The sequence below is a fragment of the Naegleria gruberi genome, assembly GCF_000004985.1.
Source record: "Naegleria gruberi genomic scaffold NAEGRscaffold_27, whole genome shotgun sequence".
Lineage (NCBI taxonomy): Eukaryota > Heterolobosea > Eutetramitea > Acrasida > Naegleriidae > Naegleria > Naegleria gruberi.
This window is the reverse complement of record NW_003163300.1, coordinates 274,481-300,363: the sequence shown is the minus strand read 5'-3', so window position 1 is coordinate 300,363 and position 25,883 is coordinate 274,481. Positions and strand designations below refer to the sequence as shown.

At 33.0% G+C, this 25,883-nt stretch overlaps 15 protein-coding genes across 15 annotated transcripts; 7 read left to right on the top strand and 8 right to left on the bottom strand.

Moving 5' to 3' along the window:
* Nucleotides 1-368: 368 nt before the first annotated feature.
* On the bottom strand, nucleotides 369-695 carry NAEGRDRAFT_68255 (uncharacterized protein; the record flags this gene model as incomplete). Its single annotated transcript, XM_002676514.1, has 1 exon — nucleotides 369-695. The coding sequence occupies one exon, from the start codon at nucleotides 693-695 to the stop codon at nucleotides 369-371; it is 327 nt and encodes a 108-aa protein (XP_002676560.1).
* Nucleotides 696-1,099: 404 nt separating this feature from the next.
* Nucleotides 1,100-1,465, bottom strand: NAEGRDRAFT_68254 (uncharacterized protein; the record flags this gene model as incomplete). Its single annotated transcript, XM_002676513.1, has 1 exon — nucleotides 1,100-1,465. One exon carries the CDS (start codon nucleotides 1,463-1,465, stop codon nucleotides 1,100-1,102), a length of 366 nt encoding a protein of 121 aa, XP_002676559.1.
* A 447-nt stretch (nucleotides 1,466-1,912) lies between these two features.
* On the top strand, nucleotides 1,913-3,892 carry NAEGRDRAFT_34083 (uncharacterized protein; the record flags this gene model as incomplete). The annotated part of the gene is made up of 2 exons (XM_002676609.1): nucleotides 1,913-2,458; nucleotides 2,807-3,892. 2 exons carry the CDS (start codon nucleotides 1,913-1,915, stop codon nucleotides 3,890-3,892), a joined length of 1,632 nt encoding a protein of 543 aa, XP_002676655.1.
* A 100-nt stretch (nucleotides 3,893-3,992) lies between these two features.
* Nucleotides 3,993-5,099, top strand: NAEGRDRAFT_68252 (uncharacterized protein; the record flags this gene model as incomplete). Its single annotated transcript, XM_002676608.1, has 1 exon — nucleotides 3,993-5,099. The coding sequence occupies one exon, from the start codon at nucleotides 3,993-3,995 to the stop codon at nucleotides 5,097-5,099; it is 1,107 nt and encodes a 368-aa protein (XP_002676654.1).
* Nucleotides 5,100-5,416: 317 nt separating this feature from the next.
* NAEGRDRAFT_33978 (uncharacterized protein) lies at nucleotides 5,417-6,925 on the top strand (the record flags this gene model as incomplete). The annotated part of the gene is made up of 2 exons (XM_002676607.1): nucleotides 5,417-5,812; nucleotides 5,861-6,925. 2 exons carry the CDS (start codon nucleotides 5,417-5,419, stop codon nucleotides 6,923-6,925), a joined length of 1,461 nt encoding a protein of 486 aa, XP_002676653.1.
* A 729-nt stretch (nucleotides 6,926-7,654) lies between these two features.
* NAEGRDRAFT_68250 (uncharacterized protein) lies at nucleotides 7,655-8,580 on the bottom strand (the record flags this gene model as incomplete). The annotated part of the gene is made up of 5 exons (XM_002676512.1): nucleotides 7,655-7,855; nucleotides 7,903-8,025; nucleotides 8,071-8,320; nucleotides 8,390-8,466; nucleotides 8,512-8,580. The coding sequence occupies 5 exons, from the start codon at nucleotides 8,578-8,580 to the stop codon at nucleotides 7,655-7,657; spliced, it is 720 nt and encodes a 239-aa protein (XP_002676558.1).
* Nucleotides 8,581-8,660: 80 nt separating this feature from the next.
* Nucleotides 8,661-9,974, bottom strand: NAEGRDRAFT_33969 (uncharacterized protein; the record flags this gene model as incomplete). Its single annotated transcript, XM_002676511.1, has 3 exons — nucleotides 8,661-9,020; nucleotides 9,075-9,631; nucleotides 9,818-9,974. The coding sequence occupies 3 exons, from the start codon at nucleotides 9,972-9,974 to the stop codon at nucleotides 8,661-8,663; spliced, it is 1,074 nt and encodes a 357-aa protein (XP_002676557.1).
* Nucleotides 9,975-10,380: 406 nt separating this feature from the next.
* NAEGRDRAFT_49522 (uncharacterized protein) lies at nucleotides 10,381-11,145 on the top strand (the record flags this gene model as incomplete). Its single annotated transcript, XM_002676606.1, has 1 exon — nucleotides 10,381-11,145. The coding sequence occupies one exon, from the start codon at nucleotides 10,381-10,383 to the stop codon at nucleotides 11,143-11,145; it is 765 nt and encodes a 254-aa protein (XP_002676652.1).
* A 5-nt stretch (nucleotides 11,146-11,150) lies between these two features.
* NAEGRDRAFT_33993 (uncharacterized protein) lies at nucleotides 11,151-11,543 on the bottom strand (the record flags this gene model as incomplete). The annotated part of the gene is made up of 1 exon (XM_002676510.1): nucleotides 11,151-11,543. A coding segment is annotated over one exon (393 nt), but the record flags the coding sequence as incomplete, so codon positions are not given.
* A 3,994-nt stretch (nucleotides 11,544-15,537) lies between these two features.
* NAEGRDRAFT_58209 (uncharacterized protein) lies at nucleotides 15,538-16,478 on the bottom strand (the record flags this gene model as incomplete). Its single annotated transcript, XM_002676509.1, has 3 exons — nucleotides 16,092-16,478; nucleotides 15,760-16,041; nucleotides 15,538-15,708 (listed from the first exon to the last, which is right to left on the bottom strand). Coding segments are annotated over exons 1-3 (582 nt in total), but the record flags the coding sequence as incomplete, so codon positions are not given.
* Nucleotides 16,479-19,413: 2,935 nt separating this feature from the next.
* NAEGRDRAFT_58208 (uncharacterized protein) lies at nucleotides 19,414-20,789 on the top strand (the record flags this gene model as incomplete). Its single annotated transcript, XM_002676605.1, has 2 exons — nucleotides 19,414-19,570; nucleotides 19,637-20,789. 2 exons carry the CDS (start codon nucleotides 19,414-19,416, stop codon nucleotides 20,701-20,703), a joined length of 1,224 nt encoding a protein of 407 aa, XP_002676651.1. The 3' UTR covers nucleotides 20,704-20,789.
* An 83-nt stretch (nucleotides 20,790-20,872) lies between these two features.
* NAEGRDRAFT_68245 (uncharacterized protein) lies at nucleotides 20,873-21,465 on the top strand (the record flags this gene model as incomplete). Its single annotated transcript, XM_002676604.1, has 2 exons — nucleotides 20,873-21,275; nucleotides 21,332-21,465. The coding sequence occupies 2 exons, from the start codon at nucleotides 20,873-20,875 to the stop codon at nucleotides 21,463-21,465; spliced, it is 537 nt and encodes a 178-aa protein (XP_002676650.1).
* A 173-nt stretch (nucleotides 21,466-21,638) lies between these two features.
* Nucleotides 21,639-22,497, top strand: NAEGRDRAFT_49519 (uncharacterized protein; the record flags this gene model as incomplete). The annotated part of the gene is made up of 2 exons (XM_002676603.1): nucleotides 21,639-21,929; nucleotides 22,009-22,497. 2 exons carry the CDS (start codon nucleotides 21,639-21,641, stop codon nucleotides 22,495-22,497), a joined length of 780 nt encoding a protein of 259 aa, XP_002676649.1.
* Nucleotides 22,498-22,637: 140 nt separating this feature from the next.
* Nucleotides 22,638-23,168, bottom strand: NAEGRDRAFT_68243 (uncharacterized protein; the record flags this gene model as incomplete). Its single annotated transcript, XM_002676508.1, has 1 exon — nucleotides 22,638-23,168. One exon carries the CDS (start codon nucleotides 23,166-23,168, stop codon nucleotides 22,638-22,640), a length of 531 nt encoding a protein of 176 aa, XP_002676554.1.
* Nucleotides 23,169-23,355: 187 nt separating this feature from the next.
* Nucleotides 23,356-24,861, bottom strand: NAEGRDRAFT_68242 (uncharacterized protein; the record flags this gene model as incomplete). Its single annotated transcript, XM_002676507.1, has 2 exons — nucleotides 23,356-24,044; nucleotides 24,093-24,861. The coding sequence occupies 2 exons, from the start codon at nucleotides 24,859-24,861 to the stop codon at nucleotides 23,356-23,358; spliced, it is 1,458 nt and encodes a 485-aa protein (XP_002676553.1).
* Nucleotides 24,862-25,883: the final 1,022 nt, after the last annotated feature.

Here is a 25,883-nt window from a genome sequence, read left to right as displayed (position 1 = left end):
CAAATCCTTCCTCAGTTGTAGATGAGGTTTCCCAAAAAGTTAAACATTTCAAATGCTTGGCTAATTTCAATCCTTCTTCAAATGAGACTGGTTGTTCATATCTTTTTGCTAATCTGTCCATTACATCTTGATTATTTCTTAAATCAATTTTACATGCAACAAGTACACAATTCACATTTGGTACATGATATTTCACCTCCCTTATGAATTTCTTTTTAATATTGAAAAAGCTCTCTCTTTGAGTTATTGAATAAGCCAACAAGAACATTTCCGTTCCTGGATAACACAATGGTCTTAATTTGTCATAACTAAAAATCTGAATCATTTTCAAAATAAATGATTACTTACTCTTCTTGTCCTGCACTATCCTACAATTGAAATGATAGGTTTTTTGCTTGATATGAATAAAAGTCATAAACTGTTGGAATAAATGCATCAATATCCATTGGCATTGCAATCCTTCGTAAAAATGTGGTTTTTCCTACAGCGCCATCTCCAACTATTACAAATTTGATTTCCTTATTTTCTGTAGCTGTTTTCAGTTTTTTAGTATCCACAGTCATTTCCATAATTTCTTGCTTAGTAAAAAAACGATTGGTTGACTTGGTGTTTTTTCCATATTTCACTAATTCCTTTCTATAATTTTTCTCAATATTCTTCAGTTTATGATTTGTATTTTCAGTATTGGCCTCCATATTTCTTGACTCGGGATTGAACACTTCCTTCATAGGAAATAATTCAACTCGATCAATCACTTGATTAAATATTATTTTATAAACATCGTCCCTTATACAATACTCATAAATAGACTTGTTGGAAATCATAAAATTGTGTACATCCTCCTCCGTTAGATGACTAAAAATTACATGTAGCAAGTCTTGATTTAATTCTTGAATCTTCGGGATAGACATTTTTTTGTTTTATGAACTTGAGTTTTTTTACTTTGGTCTGAACTTTTTGTAATATCGACAATTGAAATCCGTAGTTAGTTTGAAAATTTATTGATCGGAGATAGATGTATCAGTCCAGGAATTGAAGCCTTGTATCAAAATCTTAATATTTCATGCAAACCCTTTTCAGGTAGTTTATTAGAATTAATTTAAGTTAAAATAGCAGAAATAAAAAGAATGATTACAATAAACAAGCTCAATCTATGTGAAATAGCAAAAGAATTACAAGTTGATCTGTCATTGGTATTACCAGTACATATCAAACTATTAACCTTAGTCAATGAATACTGACAATAACTGTCAACAGCTCCACAAATATTAGGACATGGTTTCTGATCATATGCAGTATATCCAGTTGCTAAAATACATCTTGGATAGGCTGTGTAACATGCATACTTCTTCATATAGTCAATACACCTATCGGAAACAGAAGTACCGTTTCTACTAGTGATTGCATCCTGTGTCTGGAGAGTGGCATTCAAAACAGAGAAAATTTGTACAGCCTTAGAATCCATGGATTGAAGAGTGGCAGAGCCTGTTACCCAATAATTAGAAAATCCATAACAAAAAGCTGAAGTTGGCAACGTCTTTTCAATAACAGTGCATTGCTGTGCGTGAACTGAGCAGATCATGCAGCAACACGGGAAAATGAGAAAAATTATAAAAAGGGAGAATGACGACATTTTTTTTGTAATACTTGAAAAAGTTGAGAAAATTGAAAAGAACTTCACCACGACTAGCTTGTTTCATTTATTAATTTCATTGAATTTGGAAAAATCGTTGTAAAATCTCATACGATTGTACTCTGTTCTGTGTTAAGCCTCCAATAGAGGAACAGAAAATTGAATTAGCAAATTATGATCAAACTGTTTTACAACTTCCAGATGATGCCAATTACTAGTATCAATCGCAAAACTTCTTTTTACCTTCACTAAAAAACTCCAGAAAGTCAGAGAAAAAAAATGGCCACACTCGACGCAACATTGGATGAAATTATTGTCGATAATAACGAAGATGATGCACCATCATCCGAGGTAATAGCAGAATCAGAGGTGAAAAGAGTAGAGATTGCAAAATTAATTCCTGCTATTTCACCATCAAATTTTAATGCAATAATAATTTATAGTGATGAGAAGGTAATTGAATTGGGAAGAAAGCCAGAGTTTAGACCCGAATGTATTTTTTCTGATGGAAGAATATCAACAGTGCATGGACGAGTGAATATTATCTGTGATGAAGGAAAGGCATCTTCCGATCCTACTAAATATTCTATTCAATTCACTGATCTTGGAAGAAATGGATGTTTTGTGAATGGAAAGAAACTTGGTACCAATAATAGTGTAATTCTTTCAGAGGGAGATACGATAGGATTGGTTGTTCCCTCTATTTCTCACAAACTAAGCTCAGAATTACCAATCTACACATTGGCACTTTGTAATAGTACACCTCCTCCTAATCAACAAACACAAGAATTGGCAGATCAAGAGGAGCAACGTACTCAAGAAATAGTAGACCTTGCTGTGGAACCAGCAACAGTTGAAAATGCATCATCAGCTACTGCCAGTTCCAGTAACATTGGAGCTTCATCCCCAAGCTCTGATACTACTTCTACACCAAAACGAAACTCACCTTTTAAGACACCATCCAAAGATGACGTAAATCCATCGAGTAGTGCCACAGCCTCTGCTAGCTCTGAAAAAGAATCAGATGACGAAAATGAGAAGAAGAGAAAAGCAGAAAGTGAAACACCAGAAAATGGCAGTGGAAAAAAACAAAAGAAATCACTCTCTGAACAAGACAAAAAGCTATTGGCCTTACTTGGTGCCACTGATTCAGATATGGAAGAAAGTCAAGAGGATGATGCAATGGCTAATGAATTGACCTGCCCAATTTGTTCTGGTATCTTCTATAGACCAGTGTCTGTTATTCCATGCTTGCATAACTTTTGCTCTTCATGTCTTTCTTCTTGGTTAAATCCAAGCAATAATAATTCATATTTTGGTCAAAATATGAATTGTCCAACTTGCAGAGCTACCATCCAAGAAGTTAGAAAAAATCCAACATTGAACAACTTGACAGAGACTTACTTGAAAACACATCCAAAGCAAGATCGTGAAAAGGAAGAAAAAGAGGAAATGGACAAGAAGGATGCTTACATTAATAAGACTGATCTTGTTCTCTATAAGAGAAATAATAATAATAATGACGATAGTGACAGCGATAGTGACGATGATTATCATCGTCGTAGAAGAAACAGACGTGATGAGACATCATCTGATGAAAGTGACAGTGATGATGATACGCCAGTTCGTGTTTGTGATGAATGTACAAATCCAAATCCTATCGATAACTATCAATGTGCTGCTCATGCCCTCCATAACTCTTGTTCAACATGTAATTGTAGATTAGCTTTCAGACACCATGACACTTCTCTTTCCCCTGATAGAAGACAAAACTGTGAATTATGTGGAATGATTTATTGTAATTTATACAAACAAGTTACCAATACTCAAAGTCCATGCTACATTTCAGGAATTCACAAACTCAAAGAACACACTTCTATAATTTCTTTGCCTTCCACTTGTTTGAACAATAATCAAGTTGAACGAGATATCTTAATTGATTATATTAGAACAAAGAATATTACAGTTCAGGATGTTTACAATACATGCATGACTAAGGTTGAATCTGGCACCTACACTCACCCTTCCTATCCAAACTTTACAACTGATTCACGATTCTGTCAATCATGTGCCTACAAGTACTTTAACGAACTCATTTACTGTTATAGAGCTGAAATTGATTCTGCTGACTTACCTGCCACTGTAACATCCAGACCAACTTGTTGGTATGGTCGCGATTGTAGAACACAAATTCACAATCGAGGACACGCCAGCAGGTTTAACCATATTTCAGAAAATACATCCAATAATAGACATTAAATATTTATTAACATTGTTGTAACCAATTTATTTCTCATTTGAATGGTGATCAAATAATTATTCAACTTCTATCAAACATCAAAAAACAATATTAAAAAAAATGCGCGTAGGAATGGATTTTGATTTACTCTCTGAAGATTTTAGTTTAACGGATGTGGATGATGGAAGTTTAATGTGTTTGAAATTAATTTATGATGATTTCATCCGAGAGGTATTTAAAGAAGAAATTGAAAAGAGGTTTTATAGTCCTGTTGAATCGGATGGTCGTCGGGTGAATCCCTATCATCGTCATAATTTTATAATTAATGAACAAACTTTGCAACAATTAAATATTGAAGATTTAAGAGAAAATCTCGAATTGTATAATTTAATAGTACCAATTATTAATAGAGGTATTATGAAATCTTGTGTAAATTCCGCAGAAATTGATATTAAATTATTTACTATAGGAAAGAAAGGTGTTTTTAAATTTGTAGCACCTACTTTGGTTAAGGAGTTTTCAACCGTTTCTAAATTATACAAAACACTCAAGGAAAATCCAAGCACTAAAGATACTTTCTATGAACTTCCTAATGACATTGGAAAAAGTCATTTCAATATTGAAACATGGACTTTAATATTTGACATAATAGATGAAATATTCAAGGATGCCTTGAGTGAAAAATCAACTTTTTTACTTTGGAATTTTCTATTAAGAGACGAAAGAATCAAGAATGCAAAATTATTCTTTAGACTAGAATCTTTTTTGGAATTATTCAAGATTAAGCCATTTTCAACTTACCATTGTTCATACCGTAATCCATACTTGCAATACTCAGTTGACAGCAGCGACTCGAAAAAGAGAATAAGAGAACGTCAAATAGCTCATGATATTTTCACACCAATGCAATCTTTCGAAAGATCTCTGAATAATCAACAAGGTGAGGTAGACATCTTTGAGAATTTGCAACCTCGATTCACAGGAGGAAAAGTTTTCCTAGCCATTCTCTACTTTACAGAAACAATGAGTGACATTAATTTCAAAACCATAGCCGATCGTTACTTTGATGAACTTGCCAAACATATTGATGAGATTGAATTATTACTCTTCCTCTTTTATTCTCTCCATCATGCCTTTGGATTATTCCGTCACAATCCAGATTCTCTCCAATTTGTCATTCAAAAACTCACTCTTGGCATTACAAAGAGTATTTATGAAATGAAATAATTAGGCTCAATAGAAGCATAAATTGTACATATATTATATTCAATCACAACAATAATTATTACAATTTCCCAATTTGTGAAACCCAACCAATTTTCACACAACAAAAAAATGTCATCATCACAAGAACCATCACCACTCTTGACCACTGGTTTTATGCTTACCAGTACCCTGTTAGGACACTTACTTGCCAAATATCAAAAACAACCCGAATCAACAACAACTACCTGTTGTAAAAGCAACATCACCACTACTACTACTACATTGGAAAGGTAAAATTTACAAATTTATTATTATGTGCAATAATTGTTATTATCGGAATGAATAGAACTACAATTGTTTCAGCTCCAGGAAAAGTTCTCATCACTGGTGGATATTTAGTTTTGGATCCTGATTATTCTGGACTTGTTCTTTCAACTTCATCAAGATTTTACACAACTATTAAAGATGTTAAAAATGTGGAAAATACTTCATGTGGTGGTTTAGTTATTGATTTACATTCACCACAATTCTATTTGAGTGGACAATATGTTTATGAATCAAGTGAAAATGGAGGTGAATTGAAATTGGTTAATATGAACAAGAATCCATATATTGAAAATGCAATTCTTTATGCTTTGGCTATTTCTGAATATTTGAATGGCTCCAAGATTCAAAATAGAAAGATTTCAATTACTTTGCAAGCTGATAATGATTTTTATTCTCAAAGACAAAATGTTAGTATTTATGTGTGATTCAATAATATTTGAATGATAATTAAATAGTTGATTGATTTGGGAAAGGAAGTTACTTTGGAAAATTTAGAAAATTTAGAAAAGTTTTACGTTCATCCAGATTCAAACAAACCAATTCAAAAAACTGGTTTGGGAAGTAGCGCATCTATGGTTACTTCATTGACATCTGCTATTATTCTTCACTTTACTGGTTTGGATATAAATGATGAAAATGGTAGAGAAATGATTCACAGAGTTGCTCAATTCTGTCACTGTCTCGCTCAAGGTAAAATTGGAAGTGGTTTTGATGTTTCAGCTGCTACCTATGGCTCACAAAGATACAAGAGATTTGGAACTAGTATTTTGGAATCTATTATGAAATTGGTTGACCCATCTGATCCAAAATATTCCAAACAAGCAATTACTGAAATTATCAATGTCGTTGATCCAAAGAAGGAATTTGTGTGGGACAATGAAAATTCGACATTCGAATTACCACCTAACTTCCACTTGTTTGTTGCTGATGTTGCCCAAGGATCCAATACTCCAAGTATGGTCAGATGTGTTCTCAAATGGAAGGAACAAAATCCAACTGAATCAACTGAATTGTGGAATTCTATTAGAGATTTGAATAATACTGTTGAGGAACAATTCAAAATTATTTCCAAACAAGCTAAGGAATTCCCATCAGATTACGAAAATACTTTACAAAAATTGTATCAATTACCAGCAAGTGAATGGGAAGAGGTTGAATCTGTATCATCTAAAGTCAAGGATGCCATGTTAACCATTAGAAATTCATTTATTGAAATTCGTAAAAAGCTCAAATATATGGGAGAGCAAGCTGAAAATGTTCCAATTGAACCTAATCAACAAACTAAACTTTTGGACGAAACAATGGCAACTAATGGTTGTTTAATTGCTGGTGTTCCAGGTGCTGGAGGTTACGATGCAGTTTTTTCAATTCTCTTTGCTCCAAATGAAGAATCAATTCAAACAGTTAAGAATCAAGTCGAAACTAGTTGGAAAAATTTCAAATACGAAACTGAATGTTTTGTTACTCCACTCATTTTGAACGAATCCAAGACTAAGGGCTTAGAAGTTCAAAGATTTTAAATTGTTTTCATATTTTTGAAATAAAATTGTTTACAAAAATGTTTTTAAATATTAAAAAAAATGCAAAAAGATAATCAAGCATCAGCGACAAGCTACTCGGAAATGGCGTTTCCTTCACTAGATTATCGTAATTCAACGGAGAAGGCCATTCAAAAACTCTCTACTCAAATCTACACAAAAATTCAGTTAGCTGAAAATGATTACCTCTCCGATAAATATCACGATATTAGGACCTTGATGAATAATGGAGATTCAAAGAAACAAAAAGATGAAAAATTGGAAAACATGTCGTGGAAATATGAAGAATTTGAATTATCTGTATGTGGATGATTTTTCAAAATATTTATTGAATTTTTCAATGTTAAAAAGAATAGAGATACTTATAATTGGTATCAAATTAAACAAGCTCTCAAACATGATAATCCTAATTTTTCACAATATGATTCGATAGAGAATGCAAATATATTTAATCCTCCTTCTGAAGAAGATGAAACATTACAATTTAGTTTACCACTTGGAATTGAATATTGGAGAAGGAGACAACGTGAAATTTCAAAGAGAGAAAAATCATCGACTGATTCGAATGCAATACCTTATGAAATACCCAAATTGAGAATTAAACACAGAATTAATGCACCAGCTCAAGTTAGAAAGTGAAATTTTTAATATGAATCACATTAAGAAGTGATTGCTATTATACACAACATTTTAGGAATGATGATAATATATTTAAATAACAGTACTATCAGTGTTGGTATCACCAACTGCACAACGTTTGAAATCTGGGAAACCACAACCTAACCAAATACCAATGAATGCAATAACTGCAAGAACACCAATTAGAATAATGAGCAATTTACAATTATTCCAACAAACGACAGATTTCAATTTTTTAGCTTGCTTTTGGAAGTGGTCTGAATTGTCGACCAACTTGATATCAGTTGTAAATAACATCTATTGTAATAATTTTAACTTACAAGAGCTGTTCTGTCCATTAAAGAATCCATTCTTTCGTGATTTTGTAAAATTTTGTCAATATTTTCAATCATCTTGCTCTTATTCTTTGAGATTTCATATCCCAAATGAGTCAATTTATCTTTCTAATATTCCAATTAATTAAATAATTACAATAATTTCAAACATACGTTTGGATCATTCCATTCAGTCATTTTCTGTTGAATAAAAGATCTCAATTGAGAGTTCTTTTGATTTCTTGCTCCTTTAGTGTATTTTGAACGAACTTCCTTTTGTAAATCTTTGAAAAATCCACTCTTCAATCCAAACACAACTCTGTACGGTGTCATTTCATCAGTTACTGAAATGATTGTAAAGTATCGATGTGTTGGTTCCTTTTCATCCTCATCCATACATTCATAGTGAATACGTAGATTTTTACTATTTATCAGTCACAATAAATCATCACAATCGTTTAATAATTTAGTCCATCATACATTAGAATCTTACCTTTCGTAATTCAACGATTTTTTGTGTTCACGATTAGGAATGTATTCTAATAAATTGTTGATCAATTGCATCATATCCTTTAATTAAAATTAATAAGTTGTGATGAGTAAAAGAGATCCTACCTTCTTTCCGGTTGGATATTCTGCCATGATCTTTCTATCCATAATAACGCAAGTGTAAAGAATGACCATTTTTTTTCAGTGATGGTATGACTGATGACAGGGTCATGGGATGATAAAGTACAAATTAAATAGTTAAAAGTATTTATTGTTTAGTTTGAAGCCATCCAATCACCGAATGGTTTAGCTGCTTCCTTAATCTTGGCAACAATTGCAGAATCCTTAACGAATCGTGACTTCTTCTTTGACAACCATTCTTCCATGGTTTCCTTTGACAGCAAACTATTCTTGTAGAATTCGAGTAAAATAACAGAAGTTTGTGGAATAAGGGCTGGATTCTTCATACCAACAAGTTCTTCAGTGTAACCCAAAATGAGCTTTTGACCACTTGAAGAAATGAAAGCCTTGAACAATGGAGCTCTCTTTGTAATATCAGTCAAAATATTTTCTGGTGTGAAGAAAGTTTCATAAAGCAAACAAACACAATCCTTATCAGACAATGTGTAATCAGCCTTCAATTTTCTTGTTGCTTGATAGATTTGAGTATTGGTAGCTTTTGGTTTAACTTCCATGAATTGCTTTAAAATAGATACAGGTGAAACTTCTTGTTCTTCCTCTTCTTCATCCTCATCTTCCATTCCTTTAGTCAATTCTCTAAATCTTTCAGAGAGACCTTCCATTTCACGTCTCTTCTTGATAGCTTCTTGAGAAATATCCAATGACCAAGTACCATCATCAATAGCAGCCTTTTCAGTAACAGCTCCGGCTTGAGATTTACTTGATTTGGATGTTTTAACAGGTTCAGCAGGAGCCTTTGGATCCTTGAAACCCTTTGATTTAGGTGGATGTTTAATAATAGTAGTATAGAGCTTTTCAGTAGAGTCAATTTGTCCAGCATTACCACAAGCTCTGCAAGTTGTAGCTACAGGATCCTTGTTGCTCTTAATAGCAAAATCCAATTCAGGGAGATGGCACTTGGAGCACAACAAGAAGTTTTGAATAAACTTTTCAAGAGCATCTTCAACTTGATTAAGATCATATTTACCATTGATGACGGCCTTGTCGTTCTTATAGTCGACTTTACTAAGAGCGGCCAATTCAAGACCGAAGTATTTAATTGGGTCTATTGTTGTTGTTGTTAAAGAATATTGTTGTTGTAGTAAATGATGAATATTTTGTTGTTGGTCCAAATAATGTAAAATAGTTATACATAAACAAATTGCGAAAAGAAGAAGGAAAAATATAGCGTCAATCCACGAATAAATTTTGGATATGATTAATCACGGAAAATATTCATAAAAAAACATACATTCTATTGGAACGTTAAGACTTTCAGAAACAGACTTCATGTTGGTAATGACGGTTTTGATACCGTTTCCTTTACCTTCAATCTTCAATTCTAGAGTTTCTCTTTTGTATCTGTAATGCTGGTCAGACTTGCTTTTTGGAATGTTTACTATTGGCATTTTTTATTTGTCAAAAAAATTTACAAAAAACATGTTATTATTATTTAAATTAAAAGCTTTTCAATCTCTAAATGAATATTTAATAATAGATCGTGATACTACTCTGTTGTTTTGGCAAATATAATGAGGGATTGATTTTCTTCCAAAAGTTGTTATTTTCTTCCGACTATTTTTTCTTCACTTCAATCACAGAATGAAGCTTATTTTTATTTTCATAGAAGATAATGATGGCAATGATAGGGATGATGACATTATTCAAATTAATTAGATCCTATCAGAGAGAAACAACAAACACTAGGGTTGTTGTGTTATTCTTCATTCAACAAGTTTTATTCCATAAAGAAAAGATTAAATGATTAGATGAACATCAAATATTTGATGATGAAGAATTCAATTCAAATAAAAAATGAATCGTACCAATAAACCAACAACAGCAAGCAAACCACAACAACCTCGTAGAAATAAACCAATGTCTGCCGGAAAGAAGAGAAAGATGGAGGAGGCAGCACTGAATGCACCAACACAACAACAGAAAAAAGTTGTAGTTACGGAAACTGAGGAATATAATTCAGATGATGAGAAAATTATTCTCCATCCTATTGTTGAATTTTTGGAGCAGTGGAAGAATGATAGAAGTAATTGGACATTTGATGGTACAAAACAAAGAACACTTATTAATCAATGTTTAAATGCACAAATTATTGATGGAAAACGATTCAAATATTTTCTTGAATATGTAGCTCCACTAGTTGGTTTTGACCGTGTGAAATTATTTGAAACTTGTAGAGAATATGTCAAGACTCAAAGAGCTGCTGCTCAAAAGAATGCTCTCCATACACTCCCATCAAAGGAAAGAAAATTAGTACTTACCGATAAGTCAATCAGAGCAAAATGTGTCAATGAAATGAAAGATATTCTTCAAGACAATAAGAGATATAAAAGGGCCAAGACAGTTATGCGTGTTCTTAAGGCAACTGACAAGGATAGTGGATCTAGATATAATTTAGAGGATTTTTCAGATGTTCGTGATACTGATTATGAAGAAAAGAATAATGTTGTTGAAAAATCAAAGAATGAAAATGGTGAAGAAGAAACTAAGGAAAATGTCAATAGTGATAATGAAAGCAGCTCTAGCTCTGATAGCAGTAGTAGTAGCAGTGATGAAGAATAAATAATTTATTCAAAGTCAATTTCGAGTTCATTCACATGCCAATCTTCATATGATTTATCTGGCAAGTATCTTCTAATGATCATTGGAATCTTCTTTTGTTGAAGTTCCTTCTTAGCAATTTGGAGTGGATCTGTTTCACCTTGTAATTCTACAGTAACAGGAGCATTCATAGAAATTTGAAGAGCTCTTGTTCCCAAAACTCTAGCCTTTTCGAATTTAGTCATCTTTCTAGTGGTTTTTCTGTCTTCCTTTGGAACTTTGTTTTTATCAACTGGCAAATATGGAGCATCAACATCATCAGTTTCTTCTAACATGACATCATCTTCTGGAAGAATTTCTGATTCATCTTCTCCTTGTTGATATTCATCTTCAACATTGTCATCACCTTCAAATTGTTCTAATCTGTATATTATTTAATATAAAAAATTATTTCCGGAAATATAATTGATCATCCAATCCGTATCATCCAATATTTTACATAATCCAAATATTAATCAATAAAAAGTGATGATGTAATATTTATAAATATAACATTTTTCAAGCCAATTTTAGACTACTCCAAACAATAAAACTCTCAACCTACACGTTATCAGCCATTTTTTTTTCGAACTTGCAATTTATTTGAATAACGGTTTATTTTTGTTTTGAATAAAAAGTGATGGAGATTGTTGAAGGTGAAATTTGTGAAACTCTGTAGAATGTGAATAGTATTAATACTTGTTTAATTATATAATTAAATATTTATTAATATTATAATTTTAATATATTAAATTATTGTTTTTTAATAAAATTGAAAAAAAATGACTTCAACATTCTGGAAGGTTACAGGGATGTTTGTGTTGACTGCAATCGGAGGTCTTGTAGGAATGAAACATCAATATGAATTGGAAGAAAAGTGGGAAGATAAATTCCGTACTCGTGTAAGATTGGAACTTGAAAAGGAAATTGAAAAGGAAGGCATTGTTGATAAGATTTTGGAAAAACAAAAATCATTAGAAAATTCCAACAAGTAATAATATTTAAATAATCATCAAAATTGGAATAGTGATTGTGATGTAAATTTATTATTCGGATGCGGTAAACATGGAACCAAACAAAATAAGAACAGCAGGTACAAGCAAATACCACTATTTGAAATATTAAAAATTCATGTTGATTAATTAACACACTTACGTATTTTCTGAAAAATCCTGGTTCATTGGCTTGTTCAACTTCTTTCTTCTTTTCTTCAGGTGATTTGACACCAGTAAAACTAATCTTTTCTCCTGTTTTTGGAGGATTGTGACTAATAATTTTGACTGATTCTCTGACACCATTTTGAAGTCCATTCTTCAATTTTTCAAGAGAAGCAATAACATCGGAAGTACATGATTGGGAGTGATATGGTGTTGGAGCAGTATGTGTATCAGCATTAATGGTAATTGAAACTAAATTTTCCTTTGAATCAAAAACTAAATGCCACACTTCCTTGAATTTTGAATTAATAAAATCACACTATTTCCAAATTATTATTGTTGTATATTATTGTTCATCATCAAATATTGTTATAATTATTATTATATTATTCATCATCATGGTAATCATCATTATTAAATTATTATTATTAATACCAACCATTGAAATTGAGGCCACAATTTGTGAATCATCCTTTAAAGTAGTAACACGAATTTGATAAATTAAAGATTCTGTCTTCTTCTTTAAAATTCTATCGGAGATGGTTTTAATAACATCACCTGACCATTTGGCATCATTGGTAAGTGTTGGACGAAATTGTAAACGATTTCTACTACTAGCATCATATACAATAAATCCACGTTCCTTCCAAGTATTTCCCTGATCCACTGAAAATTCAACTCGATATTTATCAATTGGTCCTTGTTGAGCATTTAATGATGATGGTGCTATTATCATTAAAAAGCACAAACAAATTCCGAGCAACACTAAAGTTTTCATTTTTTATTTAATCTTCTTCCTCATCTTCGTCTGGAAGGAAACATTCAGAGTCTGCAGGAATAACTTCTTCCTGACTATTTCGATATTTGAGGAATGAAGTTGGTTGGAAAGACTCTATGCTTGGTTTGAATTTCGTAGGATACTTAGTTGCAATTTCTTCGAGGGTTGTATCTAATTTAGTTCTCTTAGGTTGTTGTGAACTAGATGACACTTCACTAATGTCAGATACATTGTCATCTGTATGTTTTCTCTTCTTTGATGGAGAATCTGTAGAAACATCATCAATAACAATTGAAGGTACATTGGATGTTTCAGGAGTTTGTTCAGGTTTAGTAATTGGTGCTTCATCTTTCATTTCATTGTCTGTAGTTGAGGAGGACGAGGCTACTTCTGTCTTTGATTCTCCTCCATTTGATGATGGGACAGATTCAGTCGTTTGAGCTGTGCTTAATGGTACATCTTCGGCTACCATTTCTGGATTAATGGCAGAATTTCTCAGAGTGATTTGATCTATTATTTCTCTTCTATACTTATTTAAATTTGAGAGAAGTTTCTTTTCGCGGAATCCCCTTGGATCTAAGGTGGAAATTAAAGTTTCAATCTCTTTCTTTGTACATAAATATCCCCAATGTCTTGTTTCCACTGGATCAGCAACACCGTTGTTTACAACAAGTCTGAATGGAGAACATGGTTCAACAAAAAGTACACCAACAAAAGTTGGGAAGAACCAATAACGATTGAACCGTCTGTCATATCCTAGAGGTTTGGCTCTAATTGCATGAAGGGAAAGTAAATCTTGATAGACTTTCTCTCTCTTATTCCTTCTTGATTTCAATTCTTCAGCAGTTAGTTTCTTTGCCTCTTCAGTTTCTTCTTTTGATTTTTCAATATCTTCAGTATTTTCCAAATTCTTTTGTCTCTTCAACTTTTTCATGTGTTCAATATTTTCATCTGTAAATTCTCTGATAGTGGCTGTCAAAATGCATTGTTCTGTTAGCTTGCTTAAAATATATACTTTAACATCGGAATCCAAGTGTTTGAAAAAGTCAATTTCATTATCATCATAGGCATCACTCTTGATGAATTCCATTGCTCTTTCAACAACACTCTTTACCTGCTTTACATCTTCATCTACCATATTATTATTACTTTGTGCAGTTGGTTCCTCCTCCTTAATTTCTTCAGTTTTCACTTCTTGGTTAGTTGTTTCATTATTTTCTTCCTTGACTTGATTGACCTCAGCAGGTTCAGCAGGTTGTTGTTGCTCATCTGTTGTTGTTGCTGTTGTTGGTTCAGATGATGGTGTTGTTTCTACCTTTACACTTTCTTTCATTTCAACATCCTTGTCATCTTCAATAATAGTTGGCTCTGCAGCACTATTTCCATTTGATTCAGATTTAGGCTCTTCTTGTTTAACTTCTTCTTGTTCTTGCTTAACTTCAGGTACTTGTTTGATAACTTCTTCCTTTTTAATATTAATTATTTCGTGAGGCATGAACACTTTCCAATATTCACGGAGAGGAATAACTGGAATGGTTTGAGCAATGTATACAGTTGCATCTCTATTGATGACTAATTTTCTTGAAGGGAGATTAATCATTCTTTGATCCTTGTTTCTTACCATGTTGTAAAGTTGATCTTAATAGTGGATTGTTTTCATCTTTACATTCTAAAGCATTTTGGAATTCGTCAAAAGTAAATGGATCCAATTTGAGAGGTCCTCTAAAAGAAAAAAGGAAATTAAATATGTTTAAAGCATCAGGAATACATTCTGGAGTTTTGATAATGAAATCATAATGGAACTTTGGAAAGTTTTCATCAGATTTTTGAGGTTCTCTATCCGCAATATATTCATCTAGTATGGTTCCATCCTTCTTTGGTAATAGTAATGGATTAATTTGTTGTACAACAGGGGCACTTGGCTGTTCATAATGTTCAACAACAATACCATTTGTTGAATGACTGTTTTGAATATTACTACCATTTGTTGATGAAGAATGTGATGGCTCTGCAACAGGAATGCCTTTGAGCGATGATTCGATTTCCTTGATATCAGACATAAGCCTTCCGAACTTATCAACATGATGATACTTTAAATCATACAAAGACTTGATTCTTCCATGCTTAAATCTCTCAATATCATACATTTCTTCATCAATTTTCTTTTGATATTTTGATTTAACTTCGCATTGTGCTGCAGCTCTTGGTTCAAGTTTGAAATATTCCAATAATTCAGGTTTCAATAAAATCATTCCATCCTCATCCAAAAAGGTATATTCATGTAACCATCTCATAATCTTATCAACAGATTCGATTAGAGAGCTCTGTTTTCTGAGTAATACAGTGTAGTACACAACAATGATTTTGTTTTCAAAAGTAGAATTATTTGAAACAACTTCAACTTCGTAAAGTTTTCCTTGTGTACCATATCCCATGTTCAGTAAATCGTAATCATAATGATGTTCCTGTGGTTTTGTTTGATGAAAAACTTCAATTTGATGACTATCAGCATCTGTTATATACAAAGGTGCAGAAAAAGGAGGAAAATTTGGATCATTCAAATAATAGTGAAGTTTCTTGAGAAGTATTCTTTTTAAAACAACAGAAATACTATCAACAATAACAATATTTGATTCGGAGTGAATAATTGAAAATACTTACGTTGTGTCCAACTCACAGTAAAGTTCCTCACCCTCTATGAAGTTATACTCAAAAAACTTGGCCATTCTATGTGCTAATTCTTGGAAAGTTTCACCCTTTCTACAATTATGTACCATATAACAAATATGACGAAGAATATATCTAGGATAATATTTAAACAAATCTTGTTGTTTGTGTTCTTTTTCTGATTCCAATGCTTGTTCATATGTCATGTTTTCTCTTCCTGTGTATTGACAACTCCAAATTTGAAGTTTATACATTATTTGCCTATTGACATAATCCCTATTGTAAGTTGTAAATATGGTCAAGTCTATGTGATCATCACTACTTACTCATAATCATCAAAAACCTCATCGGTGATTGGAATATGAAAAACAGGCTTATTGGATGGCCATTGTTTATCTTGGGCCTGACCTAATCCTCTTTTTTGTAGTGGCTTTTTAGGTATTCCAAATAATGGCATATTGTGTTACTAGTACTCCAATAATAATTATTTAAATAATAAATTAATTGATGTTGATGCTGATTGTGTGAATTTGTTTCTCAATCACAATATCGGATCTTTAAAACAGTTGATTATCTACAATCCTATTTAAACAATATCAATGATGGACAAAAGTTTAGTGTTGACAAAAAACTCTTGATGTTCAGTCTATTGCTGGTGATGATGCTTATTGAATACAACAAAAATTAAATCCAAATCTTGACAAAAATATTTTTTTCAGCTTTACCAAAAAAATTAGGCGCTAATTTTGTGGAAGATGATGTCTTGCAAGAATCAAAAAGTGCGTGTGGGTCAGAAGACTGAAAATTCAAACTACCCTTTTTTGCTAGTGATGGTGGTATGAATGTTGTTGTAATTTTTTTTGTACAATGTTGTAATGAGAGAAGTAATTTGGTTGGATCTCAATTGGTCAACTCCATTTGATAAGGCATACTAAGAAGATACAAACAGTAGTTTGATGATCATCGAAATTGTAATAGAACATTTATTTTGCAAAACAACAACATGGTTCGCGACTTGAAATGTGTTTTTCACATGCATAACAGTTCTTTACTATTTTGTCGACAAGCAATAATTTCGTAACTTTCCACGCTTTCAATGGTGTCAGAGAATTCATTAGAAAATAATCAACAATCAAGCAATCTCAGCCAAAGGACAACACAATTTTGAAACGTTTCACAAGAATTATATTCGATTTGAAGAACCACCACAATCAGTAACGAAGTGTTCTCCCAAAAATTGCAATTGTTCTAACAGTTGTCAAATTCTCATAACTTGTGTATTACTAAACTCATCGAATACTCCAAGTAACATTACAATAAATCAATTTAAATTAACGCCATTCCAATGGTGCCTCTGAATGCAACTGATTGATTGGGAGAAATTTTTCAAGTAATCAATATTGGGCAGCTCATTTGAAGATAATCTGTCCAACATGTTCTTGTCCTCTATTGTAAAGAATGTATCAAATGCTTCCTTTCCCAGTATAATAGCTTCAATTCTTTTAGGAACAAAAATTCTTGATTTTGTAATCTGTGCAAACTCCTTAATTTTGTTCGGAGATTTCCTTATGAGAGATATGTCAGGGTTAAACTTTTCTATTAATTCGATAACAAACTCAATAGAAAGCATATCAAGAACAATATGTGTAGCTGGTGTAGGCGATACGAGTCTTCCATGTTCTTGCCTACCTAATTGAGCTAAGGTGGCAGATTTTCCGGCCACAATTATGAATATATTGTGAATATTTTTTTCTTGGCCGATTAAATTTGCAATATCATTCCAAAATTGCATGAGTGGATCCGTGGATTTTCAAGAGATCCCAATTCATCAAAAAATACAAGTAAGGAATAGATGTTGTTGAGAGACCATGCTTGGAGAAATGAAAAAATACTAGGCGAATCTTCGAGTTGTTTTGCAACAAGGGAATTTTGTTGAGTGGATGATAGTTCTAATATTGTACTATAGCTTTTTTCAAGATTAAGAGTATTAGGATTGTTCTCTCTCAATTTAGCCAGTGCTTCAGAAATGCTCGCCACTAAATGAGTACGAATTATTCCAGTAGTAAGGTTTGTTGTTAAAGGTACAAATTGATCAATAGTAGTCATGTCAAGTCTCACCAAAGCTGCTTTCATCAATTTATCAAAATAAGTATCATCATTGATGTATTCTTGTTGTTCCAAAACACCACGGAAGTTTGCAACAAGTGCTGTTTTGCCACTTCCAAAATGTTGACTCAAAACTGGAAGCATTCCCTTTGGGTAGGTTTTCTGTTCTAAGAGTGCTTGAGCTATCTGTTTGGACGAATCAAATCGGTTGGGGACTAAGGCCCAAAGAACTAAAAAATTTGGTTGGAGTTTCGAATCTTTGAACAATAGTAGTAGACTCTGAAAGTTGTTTATTTGGGGTACGCATTGTCAAGTCTTCTGCTATATCCGTTACACTTGGGTCAGCTTTTCTCTTGTTCTTATTTGGGATTTCCTCTTCACTATAATGAAGGTAAAATAAATCAAACGTATTAACAATCACATGTTTTTGAAGTACTTTTGTTTAAATTCATCAACACTGAATATCGGAATGTTATACTTCAACGCATTCTTTGCTGCTACCAATTTCTTGTTCATTGTGATTAACATGTGAGTAGTGCTAGAAACACTTGAAGTAACCGTTCCGTGTTCTTGTTCGATTAAGGTCATCAAACTTGATTTTTCCTCACCAACACCAACAACAGCTATTCTCCTTGAGGCGAACATTTTTTTGTTTGTAGTCCAGTCTGCCAATCTTATTCGAATATGAATTACTACATCACATGACTTTGAACAAGTGGATAAGCACATAAGCATATTTCTAGTGGTATTTTATTGTAATAAATACGAACTAGGGCTAAACACCAAACAAGGATAATCAACATTTTCAAAAGTATTGACCAGATGAAAACTGTAGTTTGGTGTAAATAAAAGTTGTAAAAGAACACTACGATTTACACAAATACAACATGATTGACGACTTGAATGAGATGTGTTCACTCTCAACATGAGCATATCACAACGAAATGATTTTGACCTAAGTGAACCTTAAAAAACTCTCATACGGTATTTATCATATTATTGGAAAATAATATTCATCTTCTTAAAGGCAGGTGGTGACGAAACATTTCTCGAATAGTCTTTCGAATAATTTTTCAACAACATGAGAACTCCATGATACTTTCTCTCTTTACTAAATCACGATACGAAAAACAGGTTAATTCTATCCACAAAAAGTAATTACAAACAATGACACCTTGCTTCCGGAGACAGTAAATTAGAAGTATTTGCGGAAGGATCTAGAGCAACTTATCTCTCAACACAATCGAAACGTTTCTCCTTCGCAATTAGAAGTTGGCTTGGAGAAACTATTGGTTTTAATTCCTTATGGTTAGTGTCTATTCTTTCTGGCAACAATCTCCTTTGCTTTCATCAAAATCGTCATGTTTCGTATCGAAAATAAGCCACTGTGATAAGAGCAAATACCCTCCGATATCATCGTGTCAGTCAAACTCCTGCATATCATAATTTTATTATTAGAAAATTCCCACACTAACGAGAAGAAAATGATTAGTCAATCCTGTGAAAGAGGTTGAATTTCTTTCAATAACCAGAAAAAAAAGAATGCACTCTAATATCCACACCAATCACTCTCAAGGTGTTGATCATAAGGGTGTTGCAAATCGTCGTGATGATAAATCAAATAGTAGTGAATCTAATGACTCATCTCCTCATACAAACACAGACCACAATGGTATTAAAAAAAAGAAGAGTAAAAAAGGTAAGATTTTTGCTAATTCCTTTTTAATCCTCATGAACTGAAATTATTGTCATCATCATTGTACAGTGGCTTGTGTTGCTTGTCATAAAGCACATGCAAGATGTGATAGATCTTGTGGTGAACAAAGGTCTTGCTCTAGATGCATCAAGAATGGAATTCAATGTGTTGAACAAATTAAACGAAAGACCACAAGAGAAGAAAGATTGAAAACATTGCAAGAGCAAAGAAAAAACTCACTCAACATGAAAATTCTTCCTCGAACATGTAATTCCAACACAAATACCAATCAGTCAACTTGTTCATCATCCACTAGCACATCTCCTCACACACGAATTTCACCATCCACTCCTTCACAATTGTATTCGGGTAACAATCCTTTCAACAATGTTTCCTCTCCTTCAATTTCCTCAGCCTGCTCTCAAAGTTCTACCTCTTCAACAAACAGTGAAATGAGTCACAACTCTACTTCCTCAAATTCCTCACAATCCACTGTCAACTCTGGTTATTTAATGTTTCAACAAGTGAAATCACCAGGTTTGAACAATTCACAACTCATCTCATTTGGTCAAACCATTCCCTCTTCACAAATATCCTTTCAAAACTGTTCCCCTCAAACTACCTTTACAAAGGTTAGCGGTGAAAATAATTCCTCTACTCAACCAAATCCATCTTTTCATAATCCATTTATGCAACAGATAGTGGCCATGAGAAACACTTCACCATACATCCCGCTTAATGCTGTCGCTCCATTCAATTCACACAACAGTGGAAACAAGTTTCCAACTCAGTCAACACCATTTGGATTGAGTTTCAATTCACCAGAATTTCAACCAGTCTTGCCACCTCAACCCTCTTTTTTCACAACTCCAGTAGTTCACCAAAACGTGTATCCAAATATTCACTCAATTGGATTACATGAAAATAGACACCAAACACCACCTCCATCATCTTCTGTAAATAATAATGATAATAATTATTTGGAAGCCGATAATCAGTCAACGTATACTAGTAGAATTTTCCCTTCATCTTCTAGGAGTGCTCAAATTTCTGAAATGTTGGATTCTTATTCATTACCAAATCCTGATGATTTGGAACAATTATTTTCCTCTCTCGAAAATGCAAGAAATGTGTAAATACTTCTTCCTTCATACTTTCTTCATATTGTAAATATTATTGAGAATTTTGGATTGAGATTAATAAAACCATTTAACAATTTTGGAAAATGCACAAATCGATAAATACTCCAAATTCGATTAAGAAGATGGACAAACCAATCAGGATATATACAATTTAAAAAAACAAATGTCTGAACAACAAGGTATTGAAAAATTGAGAACTCTTATCAAGGATATTCAATTTTGCATGTTATCAACATGTACCAAAGATAATATGGGTCATAATTACATTCACTCTCGTCCAATGAATGCTATCATTAGAGAGGATGATTTCAAGAGACAACGTTTGTACTTTTTCAGTGGTAAAGACTCTTGGAAGTGTAAGGAAATCAATACTGACCATCAAGTCAATTTGAGTTTCTCTGATCCAAGCAATCATACCTATGTTTCATTGAGTTGTAATTGCAAATCAGATGAAACCAATAAGGAGCTTATGAGAGAGTTATGGAATCAATATTGTGAGATTTACTTCCCAAAGGGATTGAACGATCCTAATTTAACTCTTCTAGTTTGTGATATTCATCATGCAGGTTTGTATCATTTCTATTATTTCGATTAATTAACAATTAATTTCATATGAATATAGAATATTGGGACGTCAAACAAGGATCAATGATGGCTCTCATCACTTCATATATTAAGGCAGGATTAGGTATCAAAGAACCTATTGCTGAAGAGCATAATAGAGTTACCATTACGGATACTTCCATTGCACAATAAGCAAACTATCAAAGCCATTCCATCTCTTGATTCCGATAGACAATTAATGTTCGTAATTAAACATTCTCATTCGTGATAAAGCAAAGTTTTGTGTTTTTTTAAAAGTTTTGGCGCTAAATTTTCAAAAATTTTTCCTAAAAATTAAAGAAGAATTAATTTCCATCACACAAAAAATGTCTTCAAGTCAACATCAAGGAGGCGCATTTAGGCTTGTGCAGTTGGAAATTAAACCCTTGCAAAAAGCACACAATGAAAATACTACAACCATGCTGGAAAATATAGAATTATTGACAACGCTGGCAAAAGATATTGAAGGATCATCTTTGCCTGACGATCCCGAATATGAACGTAACAAAATACAAGTTGAACAAATTGATTCTATTGTTAGGGATTATTTGGATTTACTCCGAATGACAAAAGGTCATACGGCTACACTTCAACAAATATTGGAATCTCCTGGAATTGTACGTAGTAGAATTTAATAACAATTTAATCAATAATTAACAACAATATTTATTATCTAAATTATTATTAATTGAATAGGATTTAAGAACAGTGTCACAATTTTATGATAATAATATCAAAACAAATACTGAGAAGGAATATGATGATCAGTCAATCAAGAAAGTGGAGGAATACCAAAATTTCAAACTCTCTATCATGCAAGTGCACGACCCAACAGCAGAATTGGATTGGAACCAGGAAGGTGACGATGATGATGATATTCAATTGTCACAAGTTACTATTAAAACAACATGTCCATGGACTGGTTCTAATTTACAAGAACCTATTCAATCAAAGAAATGTAAACACGTATACGAAAAGACAGTGGCTTTCCAAAAATTGAGAACTGGAGGGGGATTTTTCGAATGTCCTATTATTGGTTGTAGGGAATCAAGAATTACTGAAGCAGACCTTGTGGAAAGCCCATCCCTTACTTTCAAAATCAGAAAGGAAATTAAGAGACAAGAAGAAGAAAAGAGAAAAAAGACTGAGAGTGCTGCTGTCGACTTGTCAGATGATGATGAATAGTTATTGTAAAATATAATGTCTAGGCCAATGTGATATCTTTGTGTAAATAAATAAATGTTTGAAAGTCTTTCTTGCATGTTAAAAAACACTGAGAATGTGTTTATTCAGCACACTACAAGTTGCAAGTGATAAGTGGCCAATTAATCAGTATATCTGTACAATTTGAATGGAGCACTGATACTTCTGTAGCTTGGACCTGGATATTGATCTCTTTGCTTGAAATCAGAAACCCAACCAATTGGTGTTTTGATTTGAATGTGGCCATGAGGATGGTTTGGGATAGCTTGGAAAATGGCAACATCACCATCTTGAGCAGGTCCAGAAACAACTTGGAAACCAGCAGCCAACAAGGAAGGTCCATAATTCTTAGCACTTTCAGTTCTTTGCAAGGAAATGTCCAAAGCACCTTCAATAGATTCTCTAACAGCACGAGCACAATGACCACCTGCAGTAGCAACACGTCCATATCTTCTAATAGCTTCACTAGCAATATCATCACCTGAATCAAAAGAGAAGGTGTCAGCGAGTTCTTCATTTTCCTCATCGAGTTGGAGAGAGTTAATAAAGTCAACAATGCTTTGTCCTCTGTATGGGAGAGATCTAGAAGAAACGACAACACATGAGGCAATAACCATCAATAAGACAGCAATAATGAGTTTGGAGCTATGCATTTTTTTAATAAGTGAGTTTTCTGTTAATGATTTTTGACATTTAATGGAGAATGTTTTTGTCGTTGAGATTATAATTGTGAGATTATAATACTGGAAGAATTGTAATATATTCCTATTTGAAATCTGTCATCATTTTCTTACTGGCCGATCAGCAGATTGCTAGATTTACATCAAACTTATTCACATCTTAAACTTTATTATGGTATTTACATGGCAAAATATCAGGAAGAACATAAACTGATGTTGTAAACTTGAGAGGAATTTGTGTTCCTAAATAATCAAATGTTAATTCAACAAAGGCAGCATAATAGCCAGTGGCTGGATTATCCAGGTGAACTGAAACACTACCATCTTTAGACAATTGGAGTGGTCTTGGTTTCCATGCTTTTCCAATGGTTTGAAGTCTGAAATCTCTTTGTGGAGCACGAGCTTCCCACAACAGGACAGCAGATGGTGGAATCGGGCTCATTACCTTGACACCAACAGAAACGCCAGTCCTATCAGAAACTGCTGTAAAATTGTAAACTGGAAGTGGAAGCTTGTTGGCCAAACTAAAGTAATAAGCTAAAGCAGAAACTTGGGCATCAGATCCATCCAAAGAGTGATCAGTATTTGGAACATATCTTAAATGTTTGAGTTGGTCACCTCCCTTAAGGTATGGATAAGAGAATTGACTAAGATCGCAAAGGAAGAATTGATCACCAGTGGCATAAATGAAATACTTGTTGATTGTTGCCAAAATATCATTATATTCGAAAGGATCTATAACTGTTGTCAGTTGATGGAATTCTTTAGAGTTTAATTTTGTAGTGATACCTTCTTTAACATAATCACCCATTGCTTCTGGCCATGTGCAAAGCGAATTGTAAGAATGTTCTATATTTTACAATAGGGTCATTAACTAATATAGTTTTGTTAACTTACCAAGAATATCTCTAGTTTTCATTACTGGAATAACGATTGGCATGATACTTCTAACTCTCTTATCAACAACACCTACCAAATTAGTGGTCCAACCTCTCTTACTTGCTCCTGCAACATGGAAATTCATTACATTAATTGATAAGGTAGTTCTCAAATATTCTTGAACAACATCCATTGCCAACATGGTTGCCTTAACCATAGGTAATCTTGGAATCCACCCAGTTTGAGTTGTGTTTTGCATGAATTTTGCCCAAGCATAGGCAAGAATTTCATCTTCAATTCTTTGTTGTCTTGTTGGATCAGAATTGAAAACCAAAGGTTGATTTGGAATTTGATGAATAGATGCAACAATAGATTGAGTACTGGCAGCCATTTTCATTAATTCATTATCACTTGTTGGTGCAATCTCCTTTTGAGATCCACCAGCAACCAACATCAACACATTTGATTGTTGCTTAATCTTCTTTGGAATGGCAATTTCGACCAAGTGGAACCAATAGCAGCTATTCCCAAGCTCCTTCTCATCCAACCACTTTACACTGGTCATGTTGAAGATTATGAATTTTCCATAATCATTATCATAAGTACCCTTCAATTGATATTTAAAGTATTGATTATTTCCCTTCACATAATCAGACAATACTGTACGATAATCGATATCACTCTTTACCGAGAAGGCAGAGGCTATTGATAGCATCATCAATGTGACTGCTATCATCGAGACAATTGCTGCCCCGAATGAAATCATTGAAGATTTTGAATTGTTCATTTTTTTTAAGGCAAAATCTTAAAAAACCTCGCCACACAGAATGGAGAACGGACGGACTTTGGAAATTGATAACAACCTTTAAAAGAAGAAAACTAATAGATCAACCCTTGGTGATCCTTTGTGTAAGTGGAAAGAAAAACTAATGGAATAATCAGGCTGGAGGTGTTTGTTTGAGATCATTTTGCATTTTTCACATTCGATATTGACATACATTCGATGGTATTCGAAATAGTTGATTGTATTGAGAAAGTTCTGCACCTGAAACATAAAGGTTCTTCACCTGATTAGAATCAGTAGAACAGATTAGTCTAATGTTAAGAGAAATTGTAACATTTTGAATTGTTTACTCAAAACAAAATTGGCAATAAGTATTTATTAAATTATATCAACTCTGAGAGTGCATACATTAACGGAGTGTTATCCTCCCAAGGATTCACAACAGGAGTTTAAACAATTTCAAAAAAATGTCCTTCGTTTTCCCAGGTACGTTTCCACAAACATTTTCAATGTGTCGATAGATTTAATTGTTTTTTTCTGTTTGGTGGACATTCCATGATGAAACAAATGAATTCTATTATGAAAATAGGTGAATTTGAACATCACGAAAGTATTTGGATGGCTCTTGGTAAGTGATCATCAACTTCCGAATGACACTAACTTTACACTTTAATTAGGCCCAACCACAAAGGAGAATAATTATGAATTTGCATTCAAGGTTTGTCCAGAAGAACCAATCAGATATAGTCCTTTCCATCAAGTGCAGTAAGTGATCATGTTGTGAATTCTTTGTGAATTAATGAATGATAGACTTCCAATGATGGAAGCTTTGCTCTTGAATAATAATGTGAATGGATCAGAGTTTTATATTGATTTGATTATTCATGAAGAGGAAGATAAGATGAATGTGGAAAAGTTTTTAAAACAAAGAAATAATATTTCTGTTGAATTGATTGAAAAGAGAATGAGATATCATATTATCGAACATTTGGATGTGTGGATGAGAGATAATGGTCCAATTTCGT